Source organism: Xiphophorus maculatus, chromosome 21, assembly GCF_002775205.1.
Source record: "Xiphophorus maculatus strain JP 163 A chromosome 21, X_maculatus-5.0-male, whole genome shotgun sequence".
NCBI classification, from domain to species: Eukaryota; Metazoa; Chordata; class Actinopteri; order Cyprinodontiformes; family Poeciliidae; genus Xiphophorus; species Xiphophorus maculatus.
In genome coordinates, this window is record NC_036463.1 from 11,481,745 (window position 1) to 11,498,689 (window position 16,945).

Genomic DNA, 16,945 nt, shown 5'->3' on the forward strand with positions numbered 1-16,945 from the left:
CTCAGAACATTGAGGGTCTAGTTTACAGTGCTGTTTATGCCCTTATTTCTTTTCCTTTTGTCCAACAACTTTGTTGCCATTTTTCCTCTGGCTCATTTTGGCTTTCTCTGTGTCCCACAGAAGAGCCGTTTCCAGATTTATGATGAATACTGCGGGAATCACGAGAAGGCCCAGAGGCTGCTGCTGGAGCTGAATAAGATCAGAAGCGTCAGGACATGCTTACTGGTGAGAGACGTAAACATCAGTGCGTGAGATGAAACATAGATGGGCTTTATGCAAACCGTGACCAGCAGACAGACACTGGACAGCATCAAGGCCGGCCCGAGACGACTCTACCCCATGTGTGGGCGGACCTCTGTTTCCTGTCCTGCTGTTCCCGGGAAACTTTCACTTCCACATGGGAGTATCATGTTCCCAGAACAAAGGATGGATATATCCTTAGTTCCAGTTCACAGAATGCACTCACATTTATTTGCTGCTAAGCTTTAGATCTTGTGACTCCCAGTTTTTTACTGCTCATCATCACTTCATTCTCTCTTTTAAGCTTTTTCTTGTTGGCAGCTTGGACATATCCAGAAAACTGAACTTTGCTAGACTTTCATGAACCGATTGATTTTGCTGCCTCTGATACAAACTTGTGACCTTTTGTTAGTCTGTAATTGATAGACTGAAAGTTTCAAATTGTCAGTGCAGATGCTTTACCCGTCATCACAGAGCAGTGGCACCACAATCTGTGTCTGATTGATTCTTTGTTTGCAACTTTGGTCATGGTAGCCAGAAGAAGCACAATATTAATTGACATTGATTTATAGCCTTGACCTTTTGGGGACCAAGCCTTCCATCTGGGCCGTTTGGGTTTCTTGTTACTCTCCAAGCTGCACACAAAGCGATGTGTTACTATACCTCGGTTTACCTACTGGGAGCTGTAGTGACCAGTGAGAGGATATCTATTAACCTCCAGTAAACCTTTGGCTTACTGCCTGCCACAAAGTTTAGCTTAGTGCTTGCACTGTAATGCATGAGCACATTAGCTAAATTTTGTGTTAGAGGGGAGATGAGAATGATCATTACTAGCTGACCTTGCAACCTTTAACTTACAACACAAGGGTAGGGGTCGCTTTGATCAAGTGAAGGTCAAACTCTTAATTTAGCTGCTAGTGGGAGACAATTTCTGACATTCTGACAAGGCTTTGATGTAACCAATTCAGATTGCAGCTGAAATTTTAGCAGAAACATCCTGGTCATTTTTATTTATTTTAGTTGAAGAGGTGAAGTCACTTTGCATGTGAAAGATCAGTTGCTGTGAAATTGAGTTTTACTTATTTAAAAGACAAAAGAAGTCATAGTTGTTGCTTAAAGGTTTTTAGAATGTTATACAAGCAGAAACCCTGTGTATTTCTTAAATAATGTAGAGCCTTACCTCAATTCTCATATTTCTGAAGCGCAAGCCGACATTTATTAAGAGCTTAGAAGGAAAGAAACTCATTCTCTCTTACACCTCTTAGCACCCGAAAAGAAAAACACAAATGTCTTGACGTGTATTTTTTAATAGCTTTATGTGTCTCTACTTAAAACACCTGAGGGATACTAAAACTTTGTAGTTTTTTTCCCTCAGTGACAACCTTCACACTGAAGACTGTTATTGTTAGCTGAATCAGTAGAATGTTTTGATGGCACATTAACTTAGAAAATGCTCAGATATTTTAGACAGTACTCTAAATGATAAAATGCATTAGACATAGTGAATAGTCATGGAAAATGTAGATTATAATTAAGTCAGCCTTATTTGATTTGATTGTCATATCAAAGCCTAAGCAAAAATTTGCTATTTTTCTGCAAATTTGGAAACCTCTTCTATTTAGTTATCTACTTTTTCTTCTAAGCTCTTTGACAAACGCTGAGTAAAATATCTCGGTAACACAAACCAATCTTCATATTCATTTTATGGTAGAAACGACATAGGTGGGGACTTGGATTTTAATCTCACTACAGTTGCAGAAACAACCACTTAAAACTATATTTGTCCTTGAGGTTTGGTGCTTGAGTGTCATAAAAATCTCATATGATCAGGGCAGAGAACGTGCTCACATGCTAGCCACAGACAAGGTCTGTTGAATTTATTAGCAAGAGTAATGGAGAGCGGGCATTTATTTGTGCTTAACAATCGCCTCCCTGCAGTGGCAGTTTTGGATTTGGATAAAATGGATGGGGTGGCATGTTCCAAGGAGACACCATGACACACCCATGAAAAGCTTATTTGCATGTGAAGGCAGTGGGGACTCGCACCCCTCCTGTGATGTGCACAGTAATTTTTATTTATTTATTTTTTTAAAGGAGTTATGAATGTATTTGTGAAAATTCTTACATATTTAGGCTGCTCAGACCTTATCTGAATAACTCCACACTGCTTCTTAAAAACAAAGTAAGATTTGTGAAATTTTGCTTGTAAAAACATGCAGAAAAAAGTACATTTTCAGTGCTTCCTTTGCTTTATGAACACAACTGATATGAGCGATCAGTCCATCTGTTCGTCCATCTATTTATTTGTTTAGTTATTGTTTCAGATAAGTTACATAATAGAAACATTTTGAGAGAGTAAGGGTGTTTTGTGTGCATCACCCGTATGTGAAAGAAGCCACTGTGTTCATGACAGCTTCACAGTAACGATCACACAGAAGTGTCTTTATTAAATGACTTCCAAACATTTTAGTGCAGTTTAGTACAGTTTAATAGTTATTCTTCCAAAAATTCACTATAAATATAATCTCAAGGTGCTTTTGTAAAACAAATACATCAAATTCATATTCCAGATTAAACCGTCAAAACTATATAAACTTACCACGTCCCCTAGCTGTTAAGCTGCTGCCGTTGCATATTCCCTCCTGCTAAATTTAAGCATTAATCTATTTCCACATTTATTCTTCGAACATAAATGTAGTGCTGAAGGAAACAACTTATTAATCTTATCAAAAATAACTCCCATAATTAATCATTACTCTTAAATCAATGGCTTGCATGTGATGGAAAAAATGTTTCAGTGATTAGAGGCTTCGACCATTAAAACCTCACAGATCCGGCTAATGATTAACCTGCCATCCCTCTTCTCTGCTGCAGAACTGCATGTTGCTGGGAGGCAGGAAAAACACTGAGGTCCCACTTGAAGGCTACTTGGTAGCTCCCATTCAGAGGATCTGCAAGTACCCGCTGCTGCTCAAAGTGAGTACAGCCCTCATTTTCTGCAGACACTGAGGGGTCTTTGCTTTAGTTCAAAGGCTTAGCCACACCGTCGCAATATTACAAGACCTATCACCATTGCTCCTTGGCAGCTGTTCATCCAGACACATTGACTGGGCTCATTCACACCTGCTCACCCGCTTCTTAGCTCAGACTTTTTCCTTTTTCTGTATGAAACGTGAGTGAAATCCAATGCGTTTTCAAAGGCTGTGTGTCTGACTAGGTGATCTGAGCAGTCCCATGTTATTCATCTTGTTGAGATCTATTAATTCACCCAGCATTCCCTAAACAGCCACTAGCATGTGCACAAGGATGCTATAATAATAAGGAGGGGGGTAATCTGATGCTCAGCCAGTTGAAGGTTTCCAGCTGCTGGGGGCCTCCCCTCCTCCTTAAAGTGACACAGATAGCCATCAGTGACTGCAAAGATATCCAGAAGAGTGTAAATCTGCCCTGTGGTAGCTGACATGCTGAAGCACTGTTTAGACTATGAGGTTCCCATCACTATTGGTAGGCTGCGGCAGGCGGTGGCACAGATCTGAAAAGCTACCGGAGGGGGAAAAGTGAAGTGGAGAAGAAAATGTAAAGCAGTTTTCTTACAGGGTTTTCACGCCTGATCTAAACCATGAGATTAAGCAGCTGATTTATGTCTCCTGAAAGCAAAGCAGGGTGTGATTATTTTTCTCTGTGTACATGCCGCTATTTTTAACTTCAAAGGAGCTGCTGAAGAGGACCCCGAGGAAGCACAACGATCACGCGCTGGTGCAGGAGTCCCTCCAGGTGATGAAGGCTGTGTGCTCCAGCATCAATGAAGCCAAGAGGCAGATGGAGAAGTTAGAGATTTTAGAAGAATGGCAGTCCCATATCGAGGGATGGGAGGTGGGTCTCCATCAAGAACTTACATTTGTTATTGCCTGTTTGTGTCAGTTTCATTTTACTCTACTTTAACTTGCCCAAGGGCTTTTATTCTAAATCTTCAGGTTGTGTCTGCTTCTCAGCCACACATAGTGCCTTGCATTCTACTCAGTATTCAGGTCCAACAAACTTCAATACATTTTACTGAGATTGTATCTTATTGACCAACACAAGTTAAGGATTGAAGTGCAGGATTGTGAAGTGGAACAACTAGAAACTCACTAATCTTTTATGCGAAGTAACTTGAGCTCAGATTAGGTAAAGTTAGAATCTTTGATTGAAGTTTATGTTTTGCAACAAATTCTGATGCAAAACATAAACTTCTTATGTTTGCATCAGAAAAACATTCTTTGATTGGACCACTCTAACACATGAATATGATTTGATCCAAGTCATTCTGTTGCAGCCCTTGCAGTATGGGTCACTGTCCTACTGGAAGGTGAACCTCCACTCAGTCTCAAGTCTGTCACAGTGTCTAACAATAATTAACAGTTTGAAACATTTCTTTATGGCTTTAGTATCTGTTTTTTTTAATTAAATATTTTTAAGCAATTCAGTATATAGTTATTTTTTTCTTTCATTTGATGTCTTGTAATTTTTGGATTAACTTTTGTTATGATTGGTGTTTTATAGGAAAACTTGCCTTGCCATTTATCTCAGGCAAGGCAGCTGGATTATCCTCCCCACAGCATGATGCCTCTACAATTTCTCAGTCTTTCAGCTGTCTATATTTACGGAGATCACATTAAACACAAGAAGTTTATTGTTTAGCAATTGGATTACTTTTGCAGGGAGTCGTTTGCCCTGGATTGTATATGTAGGCACCGGAGTAAAGGGGTCTCAATGTGAAAACACAGCACACTTTTAAGATTTTTATGATGACTTTTAAAAACATGCATCACTTTCATTTCACTTCACAAAGGTGAACTACTTTGTGTTGATCTATCATAAAATTAGTTAACAAGGTCCAACAATGGCTTATGGAAGAAGTAGTAGTATTGGAAAAAAGTAATAAGATGCAATTGACCTGTTGTATTGAATTTGGGGGTTTTAATGGAGATGATGGAGAAATGGAGCAATGATTGTTCTGAGATGTGTAAGTTTTTGGATGTGTTGTTTTTAGTTTTAGCAGAACATATTGTTGTGTTTCAGTGTAAAATCTGCTGCAGAAGCATAAACAGATGTGGAGTTATTCATCTTGAGTCGATCATCTTCACTGGCCAAAAAAAGGCTAAGCATCTTGTTTATAACTGTGGTTTCCATTTCAAATCTAAATAGAAATAATCACACAATAAAAATCCAGTACATACACAAATATACCAGGTTAAGGAAGCACTAAGTCTAAGAATAGTGCCGTCAGTGCTGGGCTCAGAGTTGGGTGGGGTGACATTTGTACTCCTGGCTGCTGCTTCTCTGCGGTTTCTCCCTTGCACTTTTATTAATTACAAACATTAGCTCATTCTGGACCTGGACCGTCTGGACGGCTGCACCCCAGGCTCACCAAATTGCAGGTCCCCTGAAAGAGGGGGAACTACAAACTAGAGAGGAAAGGATGAGAAGAAGAAGAGAAAAAATAAGGAATGAGTGATGGTTTGCATTTTGTTTTTCCTGTGTGGGTGTTTGAGGAATGACGGAAGGGATGAGAGGAGAGGTGATTGTGAAAATTTTTCCGTTCCCATTTCCCCTGTCCAGAATGATTGCTCATTAGTGCTGACCTGCTCCACTGTTGGCCTGCCTCAGGGGCCTCCTAGCAGGTTCGCGGACATCGCGTGGGAGAGACAGGGCGATGGCCCGCTGTGGTCACAACTGTGATGACTGCCAGCGCTTGGCAGGACTGTGATTGCTGGTTGGTCAGCGCTAGAAGTGTCTGTGTTTTGTCAAAGTTAGGACATGGTAATGTTGCAATTTTAGACCTCGGTGTTGTAGTTTCCATTTGGCTTTCACCTAGTGTTCTGTTCTGTTGTTTCGTTAGATAATCTGCAGTGTTTCTGTTTTGGGGTTTACTTTGGAAAGATTCTCTCATCCTTGGCCTTGATTAATTGATTCGAGCCCAAGGATTCCTGTTGTTTCCTTTAAAACACGCCTGTGTGCAGTTGTTTTGCTCTATAAAAATACTAGGGTTGTCAGCATTAATGTGTTAACGCATGTGACTAATCTGAAAATGTTAACACGTTAATATTACATAATGCAGATTGGTTTGACCTAAAAGTCTCTTGGTTTTCCCTTGCAGAGTCACCTCATTCACAGCAACAGGTGATGGTCTCTTTTGAATCACTGACTCCACTTCCTGCTCACTCCTTGTAAACCTTCCCTGAACTCATGAATGGGCTTTGCTTCACAATTCTTTCAAGGATGCCATTATCGTACCTATTTCAATCCTACTTTTTCCTTCCACTTTTCCTTTTATTCAACATGCTTAGATGCAGCACTTGAACGATCAAATTCTCTAGCGGTGACCTTTTTTGTTGGTCTGATGTTTTGTTTAGATTATCCAACAAGATGAATTTGTGCTTTACTGTAGATGTAAGACACAATCACCCAAAGTACGTAAATAAAAGCTTGAACTAAATCACAGTAATGTTTGAAATCTTTTTGAAGGTGTAAAAAAACAAAAGTAATTTTGTCCTCCAATTTGCTAGACCTTGATCCTTTCTCTTGATGGTTGTTGCCTTTTTTTATGTCTGGTAGTTGGTTGCCTCCATTAAAACTATGCTAAAAGTTAGGCTATGGTGCTTAGAAGAACTTTGACTCAAGCCGAATTAACCTTAGTCACAAAGGAAAGTTGTCTAGAAGAGAACAAGCTTTCTTTTTAATGTGTCAAAAAACGCTAAAGGGTAACACTTGGCTTGGCTTAAGGAAATTTATTTTCATTGTCTGAGATTGTTTGATGTCATTGTTGGCTCTGAATGATCAAAACAAGTTTTCTGTCTGGTGTGCACACATTCACTTGCTACAAATTAGTTTAACATCTGGTCAAAAGCCGTGAGAGACGCACAAAAAAAAAAAAAGCATGGAGGAAGGAATAAAAGACACAGAGGAGCAGAGACGGGGGCGGGGGGAAGTGAGAACTGCTCATAAGAAGGAAAAAGGAGGAGAAAGGGCGAGGAAAGAAGGAAAAAGCCTAAAAGGTTTTGGCCTGCTCATGTCTCCAGTAGGAGGAAATGCTTAGCACATTTTCTAGCTCTGTGCACATGTGGGGCTATTTTTAGCTCCAAGAGAGGCTGATCAAACAGGGGTGCACAAATTCCCAGAGCGCACAAAGTTTAAGGGAAAAGACAGCGCACTTCATCATTTCGGCAGCAGGATGCCCAAGAAATGTGGTGACCAGGCGCGACAACGCAGCGCGTAGCCTGGCTGAACGGGATGTTATTCTTTAGGCTATTAACCACCCCGTGTTTAACGTCCCACAGCAATCTGCTCGAAGGAAGCAGGGAGTGTTTTCACAGACCCTTGAGAGAGGGAACAGGAAAGGCTGGGCTATGTAGACCCCCATCTGACCAGAGCTATATCTGCACATGAGGGATATTGAAACTTTCTCTGTCATAGTGATTTCTATAAACTATTCATCTCCATTTGATTTTTTTTTCCTACGCTGTGTTATGTTGCAGCTACCATCCACTTGAGATTTTATGTGATAGCATGAAAGACAGGGATATGCAAGAAAATGCTTTTACAAAAAAAAAAAGTGTGGCATGCATTTGCATTCAACCTTCTTTACTTGTATACCCTAAAATAAAATCCAGTGCAACCAACTCTTTTTAAAACCTGGTCAGTAAAGAGGCTCCAGCTGTGTGCAGGTTAACCTCAGTATAAATCCAGCTGTCCTGTGAAAGCTGTTCTGTTGGTTAGAGTACATTAACAAACAGAATCAAGAAGGAACACAGCAGATGAATCAAGTTGTGGAGATGACTAAAACACTCTTTCAACTCAATAAAGTGAAATGAAGTAACGTCACAAAATGTTAAAACAAAAGAGTATATTATAAATTATGAAAGTACTATTTGATTTGAAGTGTTAATGTAATCCTTCTTATTTTTGTGCTTGTCTCCGCGCTTCCCTCTCCTCCAGGGATCCAATATCACGGATACGTGCACAGAGATGCTGATGCAGGGCGTCCTGCTAAAGATTTCAGCTGGAAACATACAAGAGAGGGTTTTCTTCTTGTTTGACAAGCTTCTGGTTTATTGCAAGAGAAAAAACAGGTGAATCTTCTGTCCTTTTATCACGAGTGTGTTGTGTCCATTTTTACACTTCTGTGAGTTTTAACGCAGTTAAATGCAGTTTCCAGTTGAATGGAAACTGCATTTACAGTGCAGTTTCTGTCTATGTGTATATTTCTAGAAGCAACGGCTTTATAGTGCTTCCTGTGGAGATACGTTTTGAACAAGTAGAATCATGAACGTTTACTTTTATAAAAATAAACATACAAAAGTATATGAAGCAGTATATTTTTGTGGATACAGTTGCAGCCAGTGCTGCTTCGTTGATTATTTGTTGCTTATATTCAACATAAACATTTTCTTTCTTTTATTGAATTCAAACAGCAAATGCATTTATTGTGTAGGAAAAGGGGGAAAATGCAATCAAATGTGTTCTAAAAATTTTAAATTTTCAATAAATTTGATTTATTAGCTTACTTAGGCAGTCTCACTCAAACTTATTGGCAGTAAGTGCCCTGGTTAAGACTGGAAAATAAAACTGAGTTCAAGTTTTATTAAAGTAGAATAAAAACCAGAAGAAAAATCTAACTTTTAAGTAGAGTACATTCATTTTATGGTGAAACAAACTCACCAATTTATAGTTTTTAAAATCAGATCAGTTTTGTCTTAAGATTTGTATTTACTATTGCATGATTGCTAGATTTAATGTCTTTAAGTCAGTCTTTAAAATGGAAAATACAAGAAAATATGCTATTTAAGCAAACTAATGAGAATAAAATTTAGATTTTAGCAGCGGACAGTTCAGGTGGGACTGGCATAACAAAAGACGGTGAATATGTGGGAAAGCATCTCATGGCCAATGTTAAGTACAGAGGAGGATCTATGATGCTGTGGGCATCCTGGATCCTTTCTTCTGGTCTCATCTGTTCCGCTCACCGGCTGGCTTCCTAAAGGACTTTAGGTTTATTTTGTGTCTGCTGAACATTTTCTGTGTTGACCCCTCCACATGTTGTGGATTGCTGTCAGACCCATTGATGACTGACTGAGTTTTTCAGGACTGGTTACCAAACAAAGACTTTATGATCCCAACTTCTCCACAAAGCAAGCCACTCAAATTCCAAAAGATTAATTTTCTATAAGCATCTTAGTCAAGGTTGCCATTGACCGTAGTTGAGATGTTGTATTTAGACAAAGAAGTTAGGCTATGTAGCCATTATAAACGGACAGAAAGATTTGACCTTTCAAGTATAACCATGTGGCTCTTTTTTTCTGTTTGGAAGGCGTTTGAAAAACAGCAAAGCATCTAGCGAAGGCCCACGCTACCAGTTCAGAGGAAGAATCAACACTGAGGTGATGGAGGTGGAAAATGTGGACGATGGCACAGGTAATCCCTGCAACAAAAAAAAAAGCACCACTTCAATTATATTTTCTGATTTCTACTCCTCTTGCAAAGCTTAAATAAGGCTTCAAATTAATGCAAAGAGGTGAGCAATTTAGTCATCGGCTTAAACTGTGTAATATTACTTTGTTAGTGGTTAAAAGGTTATTTATCCAACAGCACTTTTACATATCCTTGAGACTGCGCTACTGCTTGTTCTGGATGAACTCCTGCGCTTTGTGACTCTTGGCCTCTTGCAGCCGCTGATTATCATTTATATTTGTAGATTTCACCTTCTCCCTTCCAGCAGACTTGGATGGACAGTCAGGTTTTTATGTTTCTGGTGGGAGATTGATAGGTTTGGTTCTGGAGAGAGCATGAGAATAAACATGTGAAGCAGGCAGCAGAGCAGAAACTCACGGGTGTTCTGCACCACAGACAGGAGATCTCTGAAATCCAGGGTGACAGGAGTATTTTAGCTGGGATTCCTGGGTAATGAAAGTGCTTTGACTTTTTCCCAGGCCAAAATTTGCTGTCTGGGCTTAAAACCAACGCCCTCGAGGAATCTCATACATAGAACACCACACTATATCTGCTTTTAGCTATGTTTAAAATTGATGGTTATTATAATGTGCTTTTTGTTACTTGTGAAAAAAGAGTTCAGCTAGAGGGTATTTGAATTGTTCCCCAAAAGATAAAAAAGAAATCTAATTCAACTAAATTTCAAGGTATCAGCTCAGTCTGTTTTTGTTGTTGATCATCTTATAGTGCATTCACACTAGCCCTGTTTAATCCACAGTAAGCAAACTCTAGTTCTTTTGCCTAGCATGTCCAGTTTGCTTCACACTTTCATTTTCCAAATCAGGGTGTAAATGTGCAATAACACTCTAATGTGGACCAAATATTTAAACTCTGGTCCACCTAAAAACCTGGGTCTTGGTTTGGTTGAAGTGAATTTGCAGTTCGAATGCATATGTGGATGCAGGTGAACCAGAGGCCGCTCCAAAAGTAGGAAGCAGACATTGTGCAAGACATTCAGGGTAAATATAACCAAAACAAACACAAGCTCTAGAGGGTAATATGACATGTGTTTTTTGGGGGTTTTTTTCCTGCCAAAGACAAATCCTACAGACATTAAATGTAACGCTACTCAATTTTTGTTTACATTTTGTGAAGGAGGAAGATGCGCTCAGAGGTTTTTGTGTCTCTTCCTTCCATGTTTTGCTTGACACAATGTAGCGGCAGCATTATGTCTGACACTGATGTTGACGTTATAAAAAAGTAAGCAGCTTGTGCATGCAGTTGTTTTAAGGCACTGCCTGGTTGTACTTTAAAATACCAGGTTTTGCTAAGACTCTTTTATTAAGACCACCCCATTACGTTAAAAAAATCAACTGGAATGCGGATAATATCTACAGGATCTCTGAGAGGTTTTGCTACAAAGGCGATTCGTTCCCCTTTACGTGTAACAGAGCATGAAAGTTCCAAAACTCTCCGTCTCATAAGTGAAGAATCTCCAAATGACTTGCGGATCATCAAGAAATGTTTGGACAAATGTTACACAGTGTTCTTCTTGGTTATTTGGGTTGGATGTCATTTCCTTTTTTATTGTTGAATCATGAACACTGACCTTACCTGAGGCAATGGGAGACTCCAGTACTTGGGATGATTTTCTGGGTCTTTTGTGACCTCCTTTATGAGTCATCAATGCTTCAAGTAATTTTGGTGATGCCACTCCTAGGAAGGTTCACCACTGTTCCATGTTTTCTCCACAAATAGATAATGACTGACTGTGGTTTACTGGAGTCCCAAAGCATCAGAAGTGGCTTTCTAACCATTTCTAGATTAACAGATGTCAGTAACTCATCTATTCATGAATTTTATTAGATTTAAGGATGTCATGCTTCTTGAGGTCTTATGGCCTACTTCAAGTTGTCAGACAGGTCCTGTTTAAGTGATTTATTCATCACAATGCTTCTTTGTCTGATTACAAAAATGTTTAATGATCTGGAACATTTCAAGATGACGAAAAAGACAAACAAAAAACGTGTTCGGGTGTAAATAGTTTTTCTGAGCAGTGTAAATGATTTCAGAGTTTACTAGTGAATCTTAATTATCCTTCAGCTTGGAGATGATCTTCCTGTAAATTAGTACATTATTACAAAAAACGAGTCCTTCTTAATCTGTGTGTTTTTTTTAATTTCATTAAGGAAGAAGAGTGATGATTAATAAGCCAGTCAATAGAGATTTGAGGTCTCAAACTAAAAATAAATTAATATGAGGATAGTGTTTGAGTTCTAAAAAATAGTTTTTCAATAACTTTACAGTTGCTATTTAACCATAATTTACAAAATGCATGCATGTTTAAAAGGGACTGTCATAATTTTATTTGGTTTTTAAAAATCTTCTAAACAAGTTTATTTCTTTTGTCTCTCATTTTTTGTTTGTACTCATAGTATGCTTTTTAGTATCCTAATCAAAGTGAATACAAACTGATGCCTGTCCCCTTAGACATGAATTCAATAAAATGTTTGTTTCTACTAGGTGGCTTTGTAAAACTTCTAAAGTTAATTCTTGAGATTGTTTCTGACAGTGTCCTCTCTTCTGTGCTGCTCAGCTGACTACCACAGCAGCGGGAATATCGTTAACAACGGCTGGAAGATCCACAACACGGCCAAGAACAAGTGGTTCGTCTGCATGGCCAAGACCCCGGAGGAGAAACAGGAGTGGCTGGAGGCCATCATGAAAGAAAGGGAGCGGAGGAAAAGTAAAAAGCTGCTTCAGTTATCCAGCCTTGCGTCACATAGAGTTATTAGCATTAATCTGACTCCAGGAATTTATGTTTTCAGTCCATTACCACGTTTTTAATTTTTGCACTAGATAAATGTCCCGTAATGCGAGACATTAACCTGCTTAAAGACTATTGACGCAGACGGTGCTACTTACCTGGCAAAATTAGAGGGCATTAACCTCATCCAGTTGGTAATTGATGAGTAGCCCAGGAGCAGTGTGCAAACATCTCTGTGACTTTCATCCTGCAACGGCTTCCTCCTCCGCACAGGTCTGAGGCTGGGCATGGAGCAGGACACGTGGGTCATGGTTTCAGAGAAAGGAGAGAAGCTCTACCACCTCATGACCAGAGGGAACCTCATTAAGGACCGGAAACGCAAGCTTACCACTTTTCCCAAGTGCTTCCTGGGAAGGTAAGGCTGACTTTTCTAATCTTGATGGTAAGGTTTGGAAATAACTCTCAAGAGATGTAAACAGCAATCTTGTGGTTTCCTTTTTGTTGCATCAGTGAGAAGTCAGTGACTGTAAGGCAACTGGATTGTTTAACAACTCCTGAAGATGGACTAGAATATAATGCTTGGCTATGTTCGATGTTTGTGTTTTTATCAGTGGAGGCCTTTTGCAGTATGAGGGGTATTATACTGAACACTTTTGTAATACAGATCAGCTTCCTTTTCTCAGCTTTCAGTTTTAAATTGGCAAGGACTTCTAAAGTCAGCAGCAGTTGGGAAGGTTAAAAAGGTATGTGTTTTTGGGAAATTGTGTATATCTGCTATCTCAGTCATGGGAAAATCAAATCCAGTCCCATTTAGCTCTTGAATTTTATTTAGGGATTATTAGTATGGATAATAATCAACGCTTGCCAGGGTTTGATTTAGTGAATAAATGAAAGTCATAAATCACAGGGAGGTACTTTTTGTGGTTCAGCTGACTATTCCCCTTATACATTGTTGCTCTTTCCAATTTTGGTTTAAAATGTTTGGTTTGTTAATATTTTAAAGTTCCAGGCTGAAAGGAGGGAACCCTAGAGTCGATCTGAGGCATCAGATGTGAAATGAAAATGTTTAAAAACCAAGTGATGCATACTATTGTCATTCGCAATTTAAATGTTTTGTTCCGAATTTGACTGTTTTCAAACTAATAAGGTTATGTGCAGAGTGAACCATAACTTTTAAACCAAAGTGTTTAGCCTTTTGTTTTTATCTTTAAATATTTTTTGTTTTCTTTTTATTTTAATTTATAGATGCCTTCGAACACTTTGCACAAGTTAAAAGCTGAGAGTCCAGACCCTCTGCACAAAGCAAAGCGTAGAACAATCGGCTGGTTTTTACTAGGCTAGAAAAACTCCAAACCAGATAACAGTTTGTCACTATGTTTATTTTCTATAACTTTCTTCTCTTTCCATGTACTAAAAATTTTTTAGCAGTTTATTTTGACTTATAATCAGACTGAAAAGCACTCCCATTTTTAAAAGCCTGAAGGATGAAACAAAACACCTAATAAAGTGCATTTGGACATAGTTGTGGCCAAGTTATGTGGCATAGTGGTTTGAAGAATCAGTACTGATTTCTCCTCGGGTCTTTGCAAACAGCTCAAACCCTTGTGGTTTAGAAAAGGAATGAATCTGTCAGCTGAAAGGATTAAAAAGGATCGAAAGCTAGTCAAACGCGGTCATCTCCAGGAGGCTGAAGAGATCAAATTGTGAGAAAGCAGCGCAGAGAAACTCCCTGTGGGATCATAAAACACCTGGATGACCAGCTGTGCTTAAAAAGACATCTCTAAGCCATCTGTCCTCTCACAGCTCAGATGATTTCAGAGACATTAATATGGGGGCGTAATTGTTGAATGAGAAACAATATTACATATTACTGATGAGAACCACATTGCCTATGGCTTCAGCTCTGCCCACTCCTTCCATTGTAAAAACTCCTTGCCTTTATTCTCCCACCACATCATTCTCTTTTGGTTTTTGACTTTTCTATTTAAAGCTGAAGGCGGGTCTTCATCTTCTCCCCTTGAAATGGCACAATCTTGTTCGTGGTACGCACTCTGCAAGAGAGTAATTCATAAAAGAAAATGTGTGACTGCCGTCCAATGCCGCTCATTGCATCTCAAGCTTGAAATAAGCAGGAAAACAAAAGTGTAATTTTCTTTTTGATGCATGAGACTTGCTATTGTCAGCTTCTCATTACAAGTATTGATGATGAAGTCGAAGAGTTTGTTGGAATTTATTTGGACGCTTTACCAGGAATCTAAAATTATCATTCAGAGTAGATGTTCAGATTCATTCTTTTGTGACTGCATAAAGCTGAAGGCATGATAGTGGGTATCTTCACTGATTTGATACTGAACAGCTTTCTTTAATTATTGAAGTTTTGAACTCTGCTCTCTATGTAAATCCTGTAGGAGAACATCTATCATCAGGTTCTCCATGAGATTACGAAGCAGAAGTATATAATTCAAAACACATTCACAATTTGAATGATTCTAAAAATGAAAAATAAGATTTTGGAGTGACTTAGTCAAAATCTGGACTTGGATCCAATTAAGATGAAGTGACATGATCTTAAACAGGCCAGAAATCAATTAAGTGAATTTTATTTTTATTCGAGTTATGCATTTTTGTATGCTATTACAATTTGGTTGATAATATGAAGCATGTAAATCTAGCAAAAATGCCAAAATAGAATAATTTCTTAGAGGCGGCAAGTACTATTTCCTGACAGTGTATTCATAGGCTAGTGTGGTTAGTTTTGGTCACAGAAAAGATCCATGATCAATGTTTAAACAGTGTAAGATGTCAGAATTGGGCAGGTCAGGCTTTTGTCACCCCAGGAACTTTGCAAAATTCTCTCTTTGGCTGAGCATTGAATACAGATTGGTTCTGTCGTGGTCTGGATGTCGCCTCTAGAGAATTCCAGTGGTGCAGCTTCTGGCTGTGTTTGTTTTCCTTTTGTGGGGAAAAAGGAGTACGTGGATATATGCATCCAGAAGAATGTTGCATTTTGAAGTTCTACGTGTTCGGCCTGCTCAGTTACTTTTTGTCTGTTCACTCTCTGAGAAATGAAATGAAGGAAAATTATCCCATTTAGCTAATTTGGAGCATCAAAGCATCAGATGCTGGTTGTTGGTTTACACAGTGGGTTTGTTTTCTCGTTCTCAAGTTCGGTGGTGTTACACTGTGGACCTAAAATAAATGAAATCAAACTAGGAAAAACACCAGAAGTAAGATCCAGTGGTTTATTTTTTAGACAAGTCTGACCCTGGATGGTAAATAAACCATTCCAGTGGGATGTCTCCAATCCTAAAGGCTTTTTCTCCTCTGATCACTTTCATCACCTTTTTTTCCCACTGGGTTTTTGTGTATTATCTTTCTTTGGTCTTTGAGTGCATCAGTGTGTAGTTATGTCTATGTTTTGTTGCTTGTTTTCCCTAGTGAGTTTGTTTCTTGGCTGATGGAAATTGGTGAGACGGGCAACCCAGAGGAAGGAGTTCACTTAGGTCAAGCTCTGCTGGAGAATGGCATCATCCACCATGGTTAGTTTGTTCTTCCTTTCATTTTCGTCCTCTTTCAGAATCCTCTGCAGTTTGAGATTCAGACATAACCTCTCAAAGTCCAATTGACCTTTTGTTTTACACAGACTGCCGCTCCTTTGTGATGTTGAGTCAATGGTCCGATAAGGAAAGATTCCCACTGGTTACACCCATACGCTCATTTTCTTATTTACATTACCACTGACATAAATGTCATGTTTATCTGGGACCACTGATGATGCATTTTCACTGTTTGTTTTCAAGGTCTAATCAGCATACAACAGGTAACTTTTTACCCCCAAATTTAATGCACAAGTTAGAATTTAATATGGATTTTCTTTCACATACAGTTGGTCAGAAGTTTACATGCTTATGTATAACATCCATTTAATACATGAGGTTGGAGAGCAAATGTGTCTCTTTGGATTGTAAAAGTTAGAGACCTTGGACATAGACCACTGGATGTTCCGACAGGACAATGATGCCAATCAAGCATAAGCCTCAACAATTTTAAAAATTCATGGAGTTTTCTTTCATGAGATTCTTTTTCAGGAAACCAGTTTACTATCCACCCAGAAATATGTCAGAAACCTCTTCATGGCATGTGGTGTTTTGAAAAAATGTCAAATAAAGTATTTATATATGTGAACGTTTATGTTTGAACAAATTTTGAATGTGTGGAGTTGTGAAAATCCCTAAAAATTTCAGTTTTACAACCAATTCTTATTTTTCAAATATTTCCAAGCTATATTATGATCATTTCACTCTGAATATAGAAAATGGCTTAAAAAATATTTAAAAATTAGTTTGACATTCATGCCTAAGATAAACACTTGTAACGTTTTGCAAGTACATGAACCCTGAATTGTTATTTGCTTTGCAAATTGTGCATAATGTGTCTTTCACCTTCAAAGAGTAACTAAATCTCTCCGTA

The 16,945-nt window shown here is 38.7% G+C and overlaps 1 protein-coding gene across 1 annotated transcript in view; it reads left to right on the plus strand.

The window, feature by feature from the left end:
• prex2 (phosphatidylinositol-3,4,5-trisphosphate dependent Rac exchange factor 2) overlaps positions 1-16,945 on the plus strand; it is a 103,332-nt gene that overhangs the window by 21,023 nt on the left and 65,364 nt on the right. The window contains exons 4-11 of the mRNA XM_023326301.1: positions 121-225; positions 3,115-3,216; positions 3,952-4,113; positions 8,218-8,351; positions 9,590-9,693; positions 12,305-12,454; positions 12,749-12,890; positions 15,914-16,014. Coding sequence (XP_023182069.1) covers positions 121-225; positions 3,115-3,216; positions 3,952-4,113; positions 8,218-8,351; positions 9,590-9,693; positions 12,305-12,454; positions 12,749-12,890; positions 15,914-16,014 — 1,000 coding nt within the window. The remainder of the gene's footprint in view (positions 1-120; positions 226-3,114; positions 3,217-3,951; positions 4,114-8,217; positions 8,352-9,589; positions 9,694-12,304; positions 12,455-12,748; positions 12,891-15,913; positions 16,015-16,945) is intronic.